At 35.6% G+C, this 16,536-nt stretch overlaps 1 protein-coding gene across 4 annotated transcripts in view; it reads right to left on the bottom strand.

Moving 5' to 3' along the window:
• Positions 1-6,367: 6,367 nt before the first annotated feature.
• CNTN1 (contactin 1) overlaps positions 6,368-16,536 on the bottom strand; it is a 309,314-nt gene continuing 299,145 nt past the window's right edge. For all 4 annotated transcript variants that reach the window (XM_054591232.1, XM_054591233.1, XM_054591235.1 and 1 more), the window contains one exon: positions 6,368-7,074. In XM_054591232.1, coding sequence (XP_054447207.1) covers positions 6,998-7,074 — 77 coding nt within the window. In that variant the 3' untranslated portion in view covers positions 6,368-6,997. The remainder of the gene's footprint in view (positions 7,075-16,536) is intronic.

A 16,536-nucleotide genomic window follows, 5' to 3' on the forward strand; every position in this document is an offset into this window, starting at 1 on the left:
AAATCCAGTACAATCCCACAGGGAAGAGAATTACTTTCCACCTTTTAACGGAGGACTATGAAGAATTTGTAAACATGTTTTTTAAGTGAACATAACTTTCTGATAATGTCTAATAAGACTGAGAATATACTGGCAGAATGAGCATCAGTGGCTTGGAATACACAGTAGAGTGTTGTTTTAAGAAGTGATACATATGTCACTACCACCCAAGGGTGCAGGATACAAGTATCAATTATTCATAGTTTCAAGATTATTCAGAAAAGTCATATTCTAATTGTGGAGAATTTTTAGGGCTATACTATACATTATCTGGTAGTTTCCTTTTTGTCTACGTATGAGAATACCGAGTCATAAAAACCTCTGTGCAAATAACTGGCTATTTCAACAAATATAAAATAAAAGTCTATATGATAAGCAAATATTGTGTTATAGTTTAATTAAGAGTATTTTTTTCTTTCTTAATGGTGAAATTGATGGCTTCTTAGTTCCAATGTGATTTGGTGGTAGAATCTGTGGTAGATTGCATCATTTAGTTCCAATTCTTTAACACTCCTTATATCTATCCTTGCTTATAACTTTAAAGTGCTCACCTAAATGTGGGTGACTTTCCCTGCCCTTTGGCTCTGGGTTTATAATGTGACTTGACTTGGTCAATAGGATATTAGCAGACCCAAGGCAAGCAAAGGCTTGAAACAGTACATGCATGTTTCCACTTGTTTCCTTCCATCTCTGTCCTTGTCATGAGAACATGCCAGAACTCATCTGCGGAAAGATGAGAGAAGAGTGGAACAGAGCCAAGTTGCTCTAAAGGCCCCAACTAAAGGCAAACTCTAGCAACTGATAGTCAGCTGCTCTCAAACACGTGAGAAAGCCCAGCTCATAAATGCAAAGCTACATATCTGATCCACTGCTGACCCAGCTGTGTGAGTAATGAATGTGTATTGTTATGTGCCACTGAGGTTTTGTGGTGGTATTTCCGCAACATTATTGTGTCAATAAATAACAAACATAGTTCACTTAAAATGGTGTGTGATTTCAACACTTTAATATGTCATGCCTTTTACATAGATTAATTAGAATTATTATCTATGTGGTTTAACTTTTCCAAGTTCTGAGTTTCCAAAGTCCCTTGAAAACTTGTGCTATATATAGAGATGCACATTATTCTTTCTCAGAAATAATGAAAAAGGGGTTGAGGGACTGCTTGACAATGGTTTTGCCTCCAATGGTGTTGGAAATGGTATACATTTAAAATGTAGCAAAAGGAAAGTTTCAGTGCCAACAGGCACTTTTTCCTATTTTCTTACATTCTGATACTACATTCAGTTCAGCTGGTCATTTCTACCTGATTGAGGAGAACTGACTTTGAGTTGACCGAATGCTAAGCTCTGTGCTTGGTATGAACAGATAGCTAGGCAGCCACCTGAACTAAGAGTTTTAGAAGTAAATTCTATATATATTGCATATATCCATTAAAATGCAATGATGAAAGGGGAAATCTAAGATCTGTTGGGGATTTACTACGCGTCAGGCATTTTAATGCTATCATCTTTTTAAAATTCTGAGGTGGAGTGGGGAATGTTTTTGCCTGTCCAACACCCTCCTTCTGTTACTAACACCTGGTATTTCTTTTAGGGGAATCTCCACTCCATGTGGTCCTCCTGGTGGGAATTTCTATCATGGTGTGTTTGCTACCTTCCAATTATCCAGAAGGTAGCCAGAGGCCCAAGATGGCTAAATAAAGTACACCAAATTCCTGGGGATAACCTGAGTCTTCAATGAGATTTGGTATATATACCAGATCAGAAAGAGAATCTCTATGACTTTTTGACCACTGACCAGTAGGATGTAGGCTTTAAGCTGTCAGCACCCATGATTCCTGCCACAAAGAGACAGCCTGCTTGAGAATGAAACATGTGCACAGAGAGAAGCAGAACCAACAGATGGTGAGGGCAGTACTTAAGCCCTTATATTCAGTCTATTTTGTGGGTCCCATTATTTGAGCCAATACATTTCTTTTGTAAGCTTATTTGAGTTGAGTGCAAAAGAATTTCAAAAAAAAAAAAAAAGAGGAATTTCAAATGACTGAGGAATGTTTTTCTCATTTTATGGAAGAGAAAACTTAATCCTCCAAATGTCATATTACTTGTCCAATGTCACACAGGTAATAACAGAGTTAGAATACGATCACAGGTCTGTCCAATGACCATAGTCTTTGCATAACTGCATTATTAATAAATTTAAAAATGTACACATAGCAAAACTTACCTTTTTTGCCGTACCACTTTATGAGTTTTGACAAATGTGTAGATTTGCATCATTGGCACCAGTTCCATCATACCCAAGAGGCCACTTGTGCTGTTCCTTCACAGTCAACTCTTCCCTTATTTTTATTGCCTGGCAACTATTGACTTGCTCTCCATCCCTAGAGCTTTGTCTTTTCTAGAATATCATATAAATAGAACCACGCAGCCTTTTGAATTGGGCTTCTTTTCACTTAGCAGAATGCATTTGAAATTCATCCGTACTGTTTCATGTTATCAACATAAATGTTTTCTGAAAACATGCTTAGAGCAGCTTTTCAATCACATCCTCATTAGAGCAAGTGGAACATAGGCAGGTTTTAAAGAGTAGAGGCGAAGTATGCAGGGTTGAATAGTATTCTGCCAAGATTTATATCCACTTGGAATCTGTAAATATGACCTTATTTGGAATAGGGTCTTTGCAGATGTAATCAAGTTAAGGTGAGGTCACATTGGATCTGGATGAGTCCTAATTCAATGACGGGTGTCCTTACAAAAGGAAAAATTTGAACACAAAGACAGATAGGGAGAATGCCACATGACAACAAGAGCTGATTGGAGAGAGGCAGCCACAAGCCGAGGACCACCAAGGTTCACCTGCAACCAGCAGCCAAGGGAGAGGATGGAACAGATTCTCCTTCAGAGCCTCCACAGGGGACTTACCTGGCCACACCTTGATTTCAGACTGCAGGCTTCCAGACTGTGAGAACCAGATTTCTGTTTTTTGAAACCACTTAGCTTGTGGTCACTGGTTGTGGCAGCGCTAGGAAACTGTTATAAGAAGGCCTGGAGTTATTCAGCATTGCTTTCAGGGCAGCTTCCCTCAGAGCAAAGTGCCTCACTAAAGAGACAGGGCATATGAAAACCAAGTTCCCTCACTTCTCAGTTTTACCTTAGGATGAGATTGACTAAATTCTAGAGCCAAATAGTAATAGCATTGTAGGAATTGATATGTTATCTATCCCAAGAATCAAATTTATTACCGATAATTAAAAAGTAAAGCCCAGTTTTAAATATGATAAACAATGTAGAAACCTAATCCTTTCTTCCCATCAACTAATTTAAAGTCAGTTCATGTAAAACCACTATGTTTTCATCCTGAAAAGAAAAAAACAAAACAAAACATGTTGAAGTTGGGGAGGGGGCATCTTTCATCAATCATTTTATTAACAACCTCCAGAAGATTATAGACTCAGGAAATTAAGTATTAAAATTTAATTAACTTTCCAAGTCACATGAAGAAAAAGAAAAGAAAGTAAAGGAAATCCACATTCCTTTAGAGAAGAATTCTTCTGAAGGGCGTTTCAGTCTGCTGCTTGGGTTTAAGATACAAACAAATTAAGGCATATTATTAATAGAAAGTATATAGCATTTTGATACATAAGATGTAGAACCAAAAGACAAGAACAAAAAGGAAATTAGTCATGAGAAAATTAACATTTTAAACAAGCCAAGAAAACAGATTTGTTTTTCTTAAAAAATATTTAAATTATGTATTCTTGATGTTGATATTGTTGATTCAATTAAAAATATAAATTAACTTGCAGTAATAATAAAAATCTGTGACTCTCAAACCTAGCTCCCTATCAGACACTCCTGAACAACCTAAAAAGATACAGATTCTTATCCCTCACTTCTAAGGTTCTGATTTGCATGTATGACTAGGACCCAGTGAATCTATTTTATTTTTTAGAATTATCCAGGTTATTGTGATGGGTGACCAGGTTTGAGAACCACTAATATGGAAAAAACTCTCACGGAAAAAGCTTTGATCTCCCAAAGCCTGGGGAATTAGAGCCGGGGTCAATCCAAGGTCAAATACCAAAAGCAAAATATTAGAATAGAAGTAATCCAATACTTAGGGTCAAGAAATGGAGGCAGGGTGCAAGAGGGAAAACCAGAATCCAGGGTGGAAGCAAGCTTCAAGAAACAGGAAGGGAGGTCAGAATGCCAAAGTGGAATCACAATGAGAACATAGGAGAAGATTGTAAGGCAAAACACAGGAAGCCCCGTGATTCAGAATTTGGGGTTCAGTCTGCTCAGGACTCAGAGAAGGCTTTATTTGTATCAGACTCCTGGCTGCAGAGTCATGCTTTTATGCAAATTCCTCTTTTAGAGTATCAGCTTAAGCTCATGGGTGTCATTGTGTCTTTGTGTATTTTTTTTTAAGAACCCTTCAAACATTAAACTATTCCTTAACAAGTAACATTTATTCCATGTATTAGGCTTGTAATGAAATCTTTTAAAAATCATTTTCAACTTCAGGTAAATTAAAACGACAATTGTTATTTCTTGGATAACAGTAAGACATTTATTTCTTTATAATTTGTTTTCATTCATAAAAAGGACAAAGCACAGTCCTATACTACTCCATTGGAAAAAATGATAAAAAATAACTAAAAAAATCAATTCGATATTTATCAGTATCAAATAAAACTACTATCACCTTTTCTGAAATACAAAGAAACAACAGATGTGTCTATATCTATATAAAGTTTAATTAAGAATCTTGTGCCTTAAAGCAGATGATGTATTAGTTTGACAACAGTTTTAAACTGATAGTCCCAGTCAAATTTGTACAACTGTATGAGGAAATGAAAAGCATGAGTTGTCAGTGTGTGAGAGATTTTAATCTATCTAATCTCTGTCACAAATTTAAAATTAAACAAATAACTTCCAAAGTCTGTTTTCTTCTTACCTTTCAGAACCGTTTCATGCAAAATCTAATCAGTTTTGCTCTTTATTACCATACATTAGAAAATAAAAAGCAAGCATGCATTTGGCAAAAGGTTTCGTTGTCGATTATATAAAAATGCCCAACATGGGTCATACTGCAAAAGGAAATCCCCAAAATAAAATAACAAAAACACAAACATTTGTACAGAGGCTTAGAGAGTATTCATTTCCCTAAAGTATGAAGAGATTTTGTTTCTTTTCCCAATAATTAAATATTTTATGAAATCTGGTAATGCTTTTAAGACTGTTGACATACTTCCACTGAGAAATCATCCATTTCACCTATTATTAAAAAGTTTCACTTTATAACAAAGAGTTAAATGTAAACTAATGAAATACTGATATTTTCATAAAGAAAGCTCTAAACATTTACACATAGATATATAGTACAAAATTATACAAATTAAAGAAAGGGGGATAAAGTAGTAATAGATCTGTTTTGCTTCCTGTAAATATTTTTTATGAACCTATAAGGTATCCTTTCTAAAAAGATAAACTCTATCTCTAATTAGCTCGCAAGGTTGTGCTAATAAAATAGGATTATACCTCTTAGAAGCATCTGACATTGCACTGTTTCATGAGCCAGCTAATCCTTATTACCCGATTTCTTTCACGTCCACACTCAAACGCATTTCGGTGCACACCATGAAGAATGAAGAAATGTGCATCTTCCTTTTCACAACTTATGAAAACCTAAAGCACCAACACGTGGGAGACATTATAGGGTGAACACATTATTTGTCTCCTCCTGGCCTTTTACTTTTGCATACCCTTCCAAGTACCATTAGCAACATATTGATTTGGTATTTTTAGCCAGTTTTCAGTATTGCATTGAAACAGGAAATGAGTTTAAAACTAAATTAAAAAAATAAGAAATACTGTAGTTTTTCCAACCTACAGGTGACTTCTTGATGCCACACCTTCAATAAAGATAGGATTTTACTTAAAAATGAAGCACAAAAACCAAGATATTAGAATATTATTATGTAATTCTGATATTTACTTAACTGTCACTTATCCCTACCTGTATAAAGACTGTCACATCCTGATTAAAAAATGGAAGCACTCTACTTTTAAAAATTCATCATTCCATGTATGAATAAATACAGCAATATGATACTACTCTAGATAAGAGCTGTGATTTTTGAAGTTTCAAACAGATGATAAGAAAAGCATAAAATAATTTCAGAGTAGAATATAAAAGTAAAAAAAAAAACTTCATATGGTATGTTCACTTTACTATTATAAAACTAACTTAAAAGTATTACTGATTCTGAAAATATTTAAATCAAATATTTAAAAAGTTACTTTCAAAATTAGAATACTGATACTAAGTTCTAGAATTTGGTTTTTAATATTCAAATTTTTCAAACTCATTCAGTAAAATGATTTGGTAATGGAATTTATGATAAATGGTTTCAATTATACTCTATTATTTTTAAAGGAAATTAAAAATGCAACGAATGATAGGGGCCATTCAAAAATATGCAGGACCCAAAACAGAGAGGATAGTACAAGAGACTGTATTACTCTTACACTTACCACATACAATCAACATTTCAACCTCTATTAGATTTCACAACTTGTTATTAAATTTAAAGCACCTGTGTATGGTGATTTTACTTTCACTCTACAGCCTATGGATTTGAACTGAACACTGTAACTTGTCCCATTGGATTAATTCATGCAACTGTCACAGAATCAGGTTAAGTGGTTTATAAGGCATATTGGAACGAGTTAAAAATCATTTTATATCCTTTTAAAAGTTTATTCTTTTGGATGAAGGGGTTCCTGAATGCCTCAGTCATAACATGTGTTGTAAATCACTTGGATAGTTTGTTAAAGAATAATTTATTTGGCTTAGGATGGAGCCGCAGGAATCGGAAGGAACTGTAGTCACTGCAGGGAGGAAGGGTGTCCTGTGAGCTGGGTTGGCAACAGCAGCTGTCACGCCACATTCAGAGTTCCAAGTGGACAAGGATGCCAAAGGCAGGCAGCAGTAGGCCGAGAAGACTTGGTAATAGGGTGGATGTACCTACAAAGTAAACCAAAAATGTGTATAATAATTCATTGATAGCAGTCACTATTGCTCCTTTACATGGCTTTGGGGAAAGCCAGATTACGCAGGCCTGAAAACCAAGTTGTTCCTTAAAAACAAAACAAATCAAAAAAGCTTCTCTATTCGTAGGTTATTTAAGAAAAACAGAAATATTTGATGTAGGATTTTGAGTGAGAGCACGTGATCTGTTTATATAATATGCTCATATAAAGATGATAAGATCACAAATGTTTATGTTTTCCCTGTGATCTAGCAGTCCCAAATTCCTACCAGCAGGTGACAGATGAAGAAACATATATAAGTAAAAAAAAAAACAAAACTCTGTAACATGGTAAAAAATGAGGTAAAGAGATGACAGTAAAAATACCAATGTTATCTGGGATAATGACATCATAGCTGTAACTATCTTTATAGGTATAATGTTTCCCTCTCACATTTGAAAAATCGATGTTTCTCTTCCTCTATCTTTCCCTTCCCTTCCTCTCTCTGTAAAATCAATGAGCATGTCCTTGGGTGAGGATAAAAAAAATAAAAAATAAAAATAAAAATAAAAATGATCTAATAGGCTATGGATTTATATTACATCTTGGGCTAATAATTACATCGAGAAGAGTTCTTCCTGTGGTCAAGCAATGGGTGTAGGTCCTACCCACACTGAAATTCTTGAGAAAGGCATGAAAAGTGGGACCAAGCAGGCATGCTATTCCTTTCTACTCTCCAAACCTATCAGGCACCAACCTCAATGAGCACAGTGCTGGAATGAGCAATGGGCTAAAAACTACAGATGACAGCTTGTAAATATAATAAATTTGTGTCAAATTTTGGAAGTTTATTAATAGGTTAAGTCTTTCTTATTTACCATGTTAACATTGGCCTAACACACACCGTCTTTGGAATGTTCCTCTTATAGTCAGGAAGATTAGGGCTATTTCTCTTGAATCCATGGTCATTGGAAGCACATTCACGTTTCCTATGTGGTAGAAGATGATTGTGTCTGTCTATCTGCATGCATGGATTCCACTATTGTCCTGTTAGCAGCATTCGCTGCTACATGGAAAATATTACCAGGCACAGATAGAGTGGTTCTTAGGAATAAGCAACACAGTAAAGATCAAAAAGTGAGGGCAGAACTGGAAGGACGATATAAACACTCGTCAAGTAGCTGCTTATAGCCTCATTAATGCAGACTGCCATGCCATGCGCCATGACCAATAACAACAATGACACTAATAATGACTGTGAGAGCTCCTAGTTTTTGTTCTGCAGCCATGAGACAGATACCACACTGGCCTTTATATACATTTTGACATTCATACCACAGCCTAGGATAGTGGATCTTAATATTCTGATTTTATAGATTATGTAACTCAGAATTTAGGTAAATTGACTTGTTCAAGGCCAAGGCCAGTAAGAGAGGGCAGAGCCAAGATTAGATCTCAGGTTGGCCTGGCTCCAAAAGCCACGGTCTTTGTCCCTCTCTGCCACTTTCTGTAGATAGCTGTAGAAGGACCAATTCTAGAAAGGTACCAAGACACCATACTCCGCACTTAATGTGTCAAGGCAAAGGCACGGAAGGAAAATAGGTGAGACATGGGAAGGCACAGCGCCTAAGCTGTTTTAATGAGTTTTCATTTTGTTGTAGTTTTTTATCCACCTGTCTTTCTACATAGATATATTAAAAAATGCCACATTATTCTGATAAGATGATGAATAATAAACTTCAGTAACAAGCAAAAATGAAAGGAAAAAAAAATCAGTTTTTCAATATTTGACCTAATTTAAGTGATCTGACCTGAAAACCTTTGTCAGAATGACTGCAGGGTCTCAGCAATGCTCCATCTTTGACCACAGATTACATCAGCCGTGCGTGCCCGTTCTTGTACTTGCCTGAATATAAGGGTTGGCTTAGTACAAACTGTGGCTGCGGAAAGTTGTTCAGTCAATTGTGAATGCCATTTTGAAGTCTTGGTGTTAGTATGAAAACCAAACACAATTTCATAATTTGTGGCTTCAACATCAGGATACTTGATTTATTTTAAATAAACTCTTCATGTTTATGTGTGTTATATTTAATTTCTCTAACGGCTCAAGCTTATGTAATTGTGGTCTTCATCTTCAATTCTCTTCCACATTCCAGATACAAATTACAGACCTAAGTGAATTACTATTTAAAGTCATTTTATATGTGGGATCCCTATATTCTTGAGGGATTTTCAATATATATTGGTTATATATATAACAAAATATATATCGTAACACTGCTATCAAACATAATTTTTGTACTTGCTTGGTAGGTAGTAAATATATATTTTACTTTTCACATATCTACTGAATGTCAAACATGAAAAAAATCAATCTGTTGAATCGTTTTTCCCTGTTGGAACAACTGTAAAGCCAGTTTAAAGTATTATATTTCTTCCACTGGATTTTCTTGATTTTTTTAAAACTGCCCAGACTTATTTCCTTCAGGGAAGATTCCTGATACAGGAAGCTATATATTGAGAAGAAAAATTTCAACTGAAAGTTTGGCGGTGTTTAACAATCTGTGTGTTTTATGATAAGTTGAAAACTGCTCTAGGTAGCTTTTTATACAAGTATCTTTTCTGATGCTTAAATTTGGACACCCTGGTCCAGTCCAAATTCTTACTTCTTTTGATATTGCTGATGATGCCATAATACTTGTAATTTTATCCTTGTCATGCCACTTCTTGTGTTCACATCTGTTAAAATCTCTAGACTGTGAACAACTTCAGGGCAGGGAATATATCCAAATCATACTTTTAGCTGCATTGACTAAGATCAGTATGCAGTGAGTGCTCAACTCACAAAGTTATAATATGAACAGTTCTTCCAGCTGTACACCCTGAACCTTTTCTAATTGTAGAGCACAAGGTGGGAGCAATCGCTAAAGGATGGGACTAGGGGATTAAGGAATAATGCAAAGGAAACCATTGTGACCTGCAGTGGAAGACTTGATATTTTTTTAACATTTTATACTCTCTCCATTGCACAGTCTAACTTTCAGAGACCTGGGGCAAGGAATGAGTTACCCATTCCCATTAATGCTTTTCCTCAGGAAATAATAGTTGGCCCCCGACACCAGCAGAGAGATAATGTTAAATATCCATAACATCAGAAGGCATTTATTTTACTGTTCAGCCCAGGGGTCCTCCACCTTGTCTTGGTAAGATGTTACTTTGGATTCTTCCAAAGTGTATTACTGGCCCTGAGTGGAGGGAAGAAAGTGTTTTGAGGTGATGATTGATTTCCTTGTTACCTAGAGGTAGGCTTATTATATACTCAGCATATAAGGTACATGTCAGTGGATGTTGTTGAAAATTTTTGAGTTCAATAAAACCCCTACTGGGAGAGCAGCAAGTTTAGGGAAGTGAAAGAGTAAAATTCTGTCTAGAGCTGAAAGGAAAAGTCAGCTTAGATGAGAAAAGAACAAAGCTGCCTGTTTTTGCTCAGGTTAGTATGACATGCACAGATAAAGCCAGCTTCACTAGAGAACACTTCCAGGGTCACATGGCAGATGTACAAGGCACTACTGACCCCTTCATTGAGTGGCTAGTGCTGTTATTTGTGATGCCCTGGACCTGCTCCCTTCTTGCGATCTATTGCCGGAATACTCAATTGTTCAATTGCCCTCCCTGGCTGATGGCCCCCAGCCCTAGTTAATTCCTGTTCGTCCTATCCCCACCTCAGAAAGAGGACTGATCGATTCTTCCCTTAGACACTCGGCTGAATTCTTCAGTAGGAACTCAAGCCTTACAGAAGATGCTTTTCCTTCCTGCTTGAGTAGTGTTTCATGACTGCTCTGGAGTGTATTTCCTTGTTGATTCCAGTCAATTACAGGTGTTCTGACTTCCTGTCAGACTACAGATGTGCACTTAAACTTTGGCTGTTTAGATTTTAACTGAACAAATGGGAAAATATGAGGATCAGTAGGCAGGCCACTGTCATAGTGTGTTTACTGAGAATAATATCATGGGGCTCTGGGGCCAGACAAAGAAAGTTCAAATCCTGCCTCTGCCTTCTGTTGCCTAGGTAATCGTGGGCATATTTTTATGTTTTCGTTCCTTCAACCACAAAATGGAGATAATAATACGAGTATATCCCGTAGCTTTATTGTGAGATTTGAGAGGCTGTCCATAAATGGTTCTTACTATATTTTCTCAGGATAACCATTCCTCAGAAACAATTGTATGTGGAAGTCCATTACTGAATTAGGAGGGAGAGGGAGTGCTTTATTCAAAGATAGGTCTGTGGTGGGAAGCCATGAGATTTTTGCCTCATGCAGGTACCAGTATTTCCCCAAAGCCCATCATCCATGCCACACGTAGGGCTCTGCTTATTAAGATTTAAAAATAGACGCTTCATAAAGATCACTTCAGTAAATGCATGACTAATAGAAAACGCCCATAAATGCAGAAATTCATACTACGTTTGAAGTTTATCTCTTTTTATAGACCTTGTTTTTATCCAAGTATTCTTTGAAAAGTAATTGGATAAAAAGCAAAGCAAAACAATAGTTAACGCAGGCATCCTCTGTACATAAAATTCGTTTGAGACATGAATGCCTCTTACTCTTTCCCAATCACACATTATGTCATCTCAGGTCAGGAAAGGGCATTCCTGAATGTCCTTTCACCTAGCAACACTGGGCACAGGGAACTTTTCTGTAGTAGTCTAACTCAAGTGTTACCTCCTCTGTGGAATGGTAGTTGAGATCTTTGCTTTTAGTGACAGGAAGCCAATAGAAGCAAGAACCGATATTGCACCACTTTGGGACAACCAGAGAAAGTTAACTGAACACTAGTGTCTTCCATGTTTCTGATTTCATCTCTTCTACCTCCACATATTGCTCCACACTCTTAGACTAACTTTTCAAGATACATGAGAACACCAAGCTCACAATCATGTATTTTCAAGATCAAAGAGGTGGTATCTTTTATCCCAACTCCAGAAGGAAAAATATCAAGGATTCTCTTTGTGAAGTCTGGGTCACAACTCACCCACAGACCAATTACTGTAGCTGAATTAATGGATTTCTACGATGGAACTAGCTTGGAACAGGTTCCTATACCTCAACCAATTCCTGTGGTCAAGGAGATAGGGTCACTTAAGGAGATGTCAATTTTCATTCTGACTTGAGACACTTTGTACAGTATTTTCCACAATTAAAGAGGTGTGTGGATCCAGGAGCAAAAGAGGGATTCTGGGAAAAGAGAGAGTACATTTTAACTAAAAAGTACAAATGCATACTGAAAGTCACCAAAGCAAGATAATAATTCTAATCTCCCAAATTTGTTGACCATAGTAAGCTTTTTTCCAAGAAGCATGTCACTGGAACACTGTTCTGTCTACAACTTCAGAAAATGTGTTTTGTGGTAATTAGAAAGTGTTTCATACAGTTACTCACCTGCATTATTCATAACCTCTCTAACTCTCTTTCCTCAATTGCTTAAGGCTAATCAAGATAAGAAAAGAAATTGGATCTATTTAGCTACTGAAGATTTGAAGAATATTTCTGTAAATTACTCAAAGTACAGGATACATTTTTATGAGTAATCACTGGGAACTACCCATGATAGGTGCAGCATTAGAATGGGCAAGACTAGAAACTAACTATTTTTGGTGGAGTATACAAATATGTATAGTTATATTTACTATAAAATCTGGAATTTAAGCAGATTTATGATTATTACATAAAGAAAAACAAGCTAAGAAATTTAATAAACTACTGTGGCTTGGTCTATGTAAACTTTGTATTTCTGACCATATTTGTAGAGGAAGACCTATTGGGAATTTGTCATTTTACAAATTGATTCAGTCATAAGTGTTTAGACTGAAAAAAATGGTTAAGTAGAGGTTAAGAGCTTTGATTTTGGATTTAGCCTAACCAGTTGGGAATTCTGAGTCAATCTTTTAAAGGTGTACCATCAGCAAATTATTTAAGTATATCTGTTTCCCCAATCAATTGTTGAGGATGATGTGAGAAAATGGTACTTATTTTCACCAGTTTGTGAGAGGAATTCCTGAGAACAAAGGTTAAAGGAGGGAGTACTCTTTTTTCCTTTGAGATACCAAAATATAATGCATGAATGAATTTTCAGACAAAGATATTTTAAAAAATCCATGCACTCCCAATTTTCATGCAGGACTTAACACTTACAAATGGGAAGCCACTGAGGCAAAAAGAAATATTAAAAAATTTGCCTTGCTACTGGGGTTTTACAAAATGTATAAGACAAAACAATCTTAGAACTTTTATTGGTTAATTAATTTTGGGAATTTTCATCTTGTAGTGTCTCTTCTTGCATATTTTCTGTGGCATGATTCCCCCCCTACATTCCCACTTCATTTTCTAATCTGTGTACGTTATCCACTGAAATTATAGAATAGAGTCCGGGTATAAAATGTACAAACTTATAAAGTAGAAAAGCTTTACCTTCTTGGAAACTAGTATAGAATTTATAATAAAACTCCTGCAATTCAGTAAGGTTATTGTTAAAATTTCCTTTAGGCTATATATCAAAATTATTTTAATGAGTTGTCTAATGCTTATTAAAAATTAAAAAAGCTGTCTTTTCAGAAAGTTAGTTGAGTTTGCCTCAAATAGGTCTTTTGGGAAGAATTCTGAGACAGTTTTCAACTTTATATCAATTATTATAAGCATTAACTACCTGCCTTTGAAAAAATGATGTCATGGTTATTTACCCCAACTGGTTTTAAGAATTTCTGGAAAAGAAAACAAAAGAGAAATCAGAGGATAAAATGGATTTGACCTTTAAGCCACAGAGGCTTTTGTTTGTTTTTTTAAACTAACAAAAAACCTTAATGAAAAATCATCAATTGCAGGATTCATAGTATTCAGAAAATAATCCCAAGCAAGTTGTTTAGGGTAGTGCTGATATCCCAGCAATGAGGTCCAGGAGTCGGGTGGAGTGGTAGGCAGTAGATAGCTTCCTCAACAAGAATTTATAAAGGATGCAGAAGCAAATTTTTTCCAGCGGTCACTTCAAGTATTCATTGAGTCATTTCAAAATTATAATTATGCCTAAGGGTAATTTGGTGAAACCAGTTCAGGAGCCAGTAATATATCTTAGATGAATCTGATGGTCTAGGTTGATTTAAAGACAAATCAAGATAGAAGCAGTACAGAATTGGCATGGGACAAATGGCTGTTGGGATAAGGTAACGTTTATAAGGAGGTTTATTATACTGCTCTGTCTATTCTTGTCTGCTCTTGGGTGTGTTTGAAATTCTCTATAATAAAATCTCAAACAAGCCCCAAACAGAAGTTCTTAATATATAGGATCAACTAACCCATAGAGAGATTTCAGCAGCTTAATAACCCTCCCGAAATTATGTACAAAATATTGTATTTATGAGTATGTGTTCATTTTTTTTTCCTGTGGAGGAGGTCCAAGACTATGATCAGATGCTTAGGAGTCAATTTTGCTAAAGTAACAGCAATTGGAATAAGCAGCTTTCCTAACTTTCAGCCAAATCTTCATGAGGATTATTTATTGCCATTAATGTTTGTAATAGAAATTAGGGAATAGAGATTTTAAGACTATGGTCTGCTGTTGCACAGACCCTGCAGTACAAATGAGACTTTCCAAACCATGAGGTTTCTTGAAATCATTGCGATAGAAGAATTTGTGATTGAAGTACCTAAGTCTTATGGGAAAATAGCATTGGGGGAATTGAAGACACAAATTAAAAACTGAAAGCTGTTTTACAGCAACTTTTTAAAAAATATTTTTGTTTTTGCCTTTGGATATGTATTATATCATATATTTTTTGTGTATGTACCAGTTTATTTATTTTGCTTTTGATATTTTTTACTCCTTATGACTCTTTCAGATAGTAAAATGCTAAGCTATATTAAGAATTAAGAAGAAAACAACAACTTAAGGCCTACTTCTAATTCCAATAGCTAGTTACATAACTTTGGGCAAAAGAGAATATTTGGACACAAGTTGTGGCTCCGAAGCTGGTGTGATCTTTGGCTATTTTACTTGTCATGGATGTGGATTTTCCTTCTGTAAAATGATAGGGTTCAATGTTCTAAATCCTTAGGTTCCTACTATGGTCATGAGTCTTTGCTTCTAAGCAAACTATATGTATTTAAGAATATCAAGCATTGAGCCATAAATTTGCAAACATACTTGTTATATTTCCCCTTATTTATGATAATCAAAGTTGATATTACTTCATAAATATATATTAAAAGCTTGATCATATAAGTGATAGTGGCTTTGATGGTTTTTTCCAATCTGGTGAAACCAACTAATCTTGTTGCTCCTACTTGTTTGGCAATTATGAACCCATATGCCAAATAAAATAGATTTTTTTTTTGGCCAGGGGTTAATGGTTTGCTGGCAGCTTATCCCAGCAGTTGTATTCATTCCTGACTGTTGACTCTGGCCCTTTCCCTCTCAGAAATGCTAGATTGCCAGCATGCATTCCTCTTTGAAAAAGGAGCTAGCATTTCCAATAGAGTAAAGACCAATTATTTGCTGGAAAATGTAAAACTAACTTCTAACTGCCTATTGGCCAAGAAGCACATGCTCACACATGCTCAAATAACATTATTTGGGGGCAAGATAAGACTATAATTATAAGGACTTTTGAAATTGGCTCACCTACTTCTTTGGAAATGCAAAGTGATGCTTCACAAGAGCATGAGATTTGAGGTTAGAAAGAATTTTATTTGAATTCTATTGCCCTCACTTGAGTGTGTGACCTCTCACAAGATACTTAACCTCTTAAAGCCTTCATTGCTTTATCTGTAAAATGAAGAGCATTATACATAGCAGGGTATTTGTGAGAATTGAATTTAAAGTGTCTAAAATGCACAGTAAAATCTATCTAATAATAGTAACTTTGAAATACAAAATGTAGTTTATTCACCTTAAAAGTACCTTTGCAATGAATATTTAGTGAGATTATACTGGGCCTAGGGGGGAAAAACAGAAGAAACCCAGACCTCAGTATTTGGTTCCTATTCTGTAAAATGTGCAATATATATTTAATGGGTTTCATGGGTTTATTTTTTTCTCATTTTATACCAAAATTTTAACAAATAATATGCCAGTTCTTTGCTTGTAATTAATTCACAAACAACCAGAGCCAACTAGACCATCTTTGCATTTGGCTTTGGATATAGCTGTTTAACAGAACATTCTCACATGGAGAGCCCCAGCTTTGTGGAATATATCAAACTACAATGAAGATCAGTTTCTCTCAAACTTGAGTAAAATGACAGAGAAAAGGGACTTCAAATGCCCATTCTATGTCACCATACTAAAACAACAACAACAACAACAACAAGACATAAAAACAAGTATAGCATTAAATTATTTCTTTCATTGCCCTGACTTTGCATTCCCCCAACCAATTTTTGAGGCACAAAGATGGCCAGCA

The sequence above is a fragment of the Pteronotus mesoamericanus genome, unplaced genomic scaffold, assembly GCF_021234165.1.
Source record: "Pteronotus mesoamericanus isolate MK-2021 breed Mesoamerican mustached bat unplaced genomic scaffold, CSHL_Meso_final scaffold_21, whole genome shotgun sequence".
Lineage (NCBI taxonomy): Eukaryota > Metazoa > Chordata > Mammalia > Chiroptera > Mormoopidae > Pteronotus > Pteronotus mesoamericanus.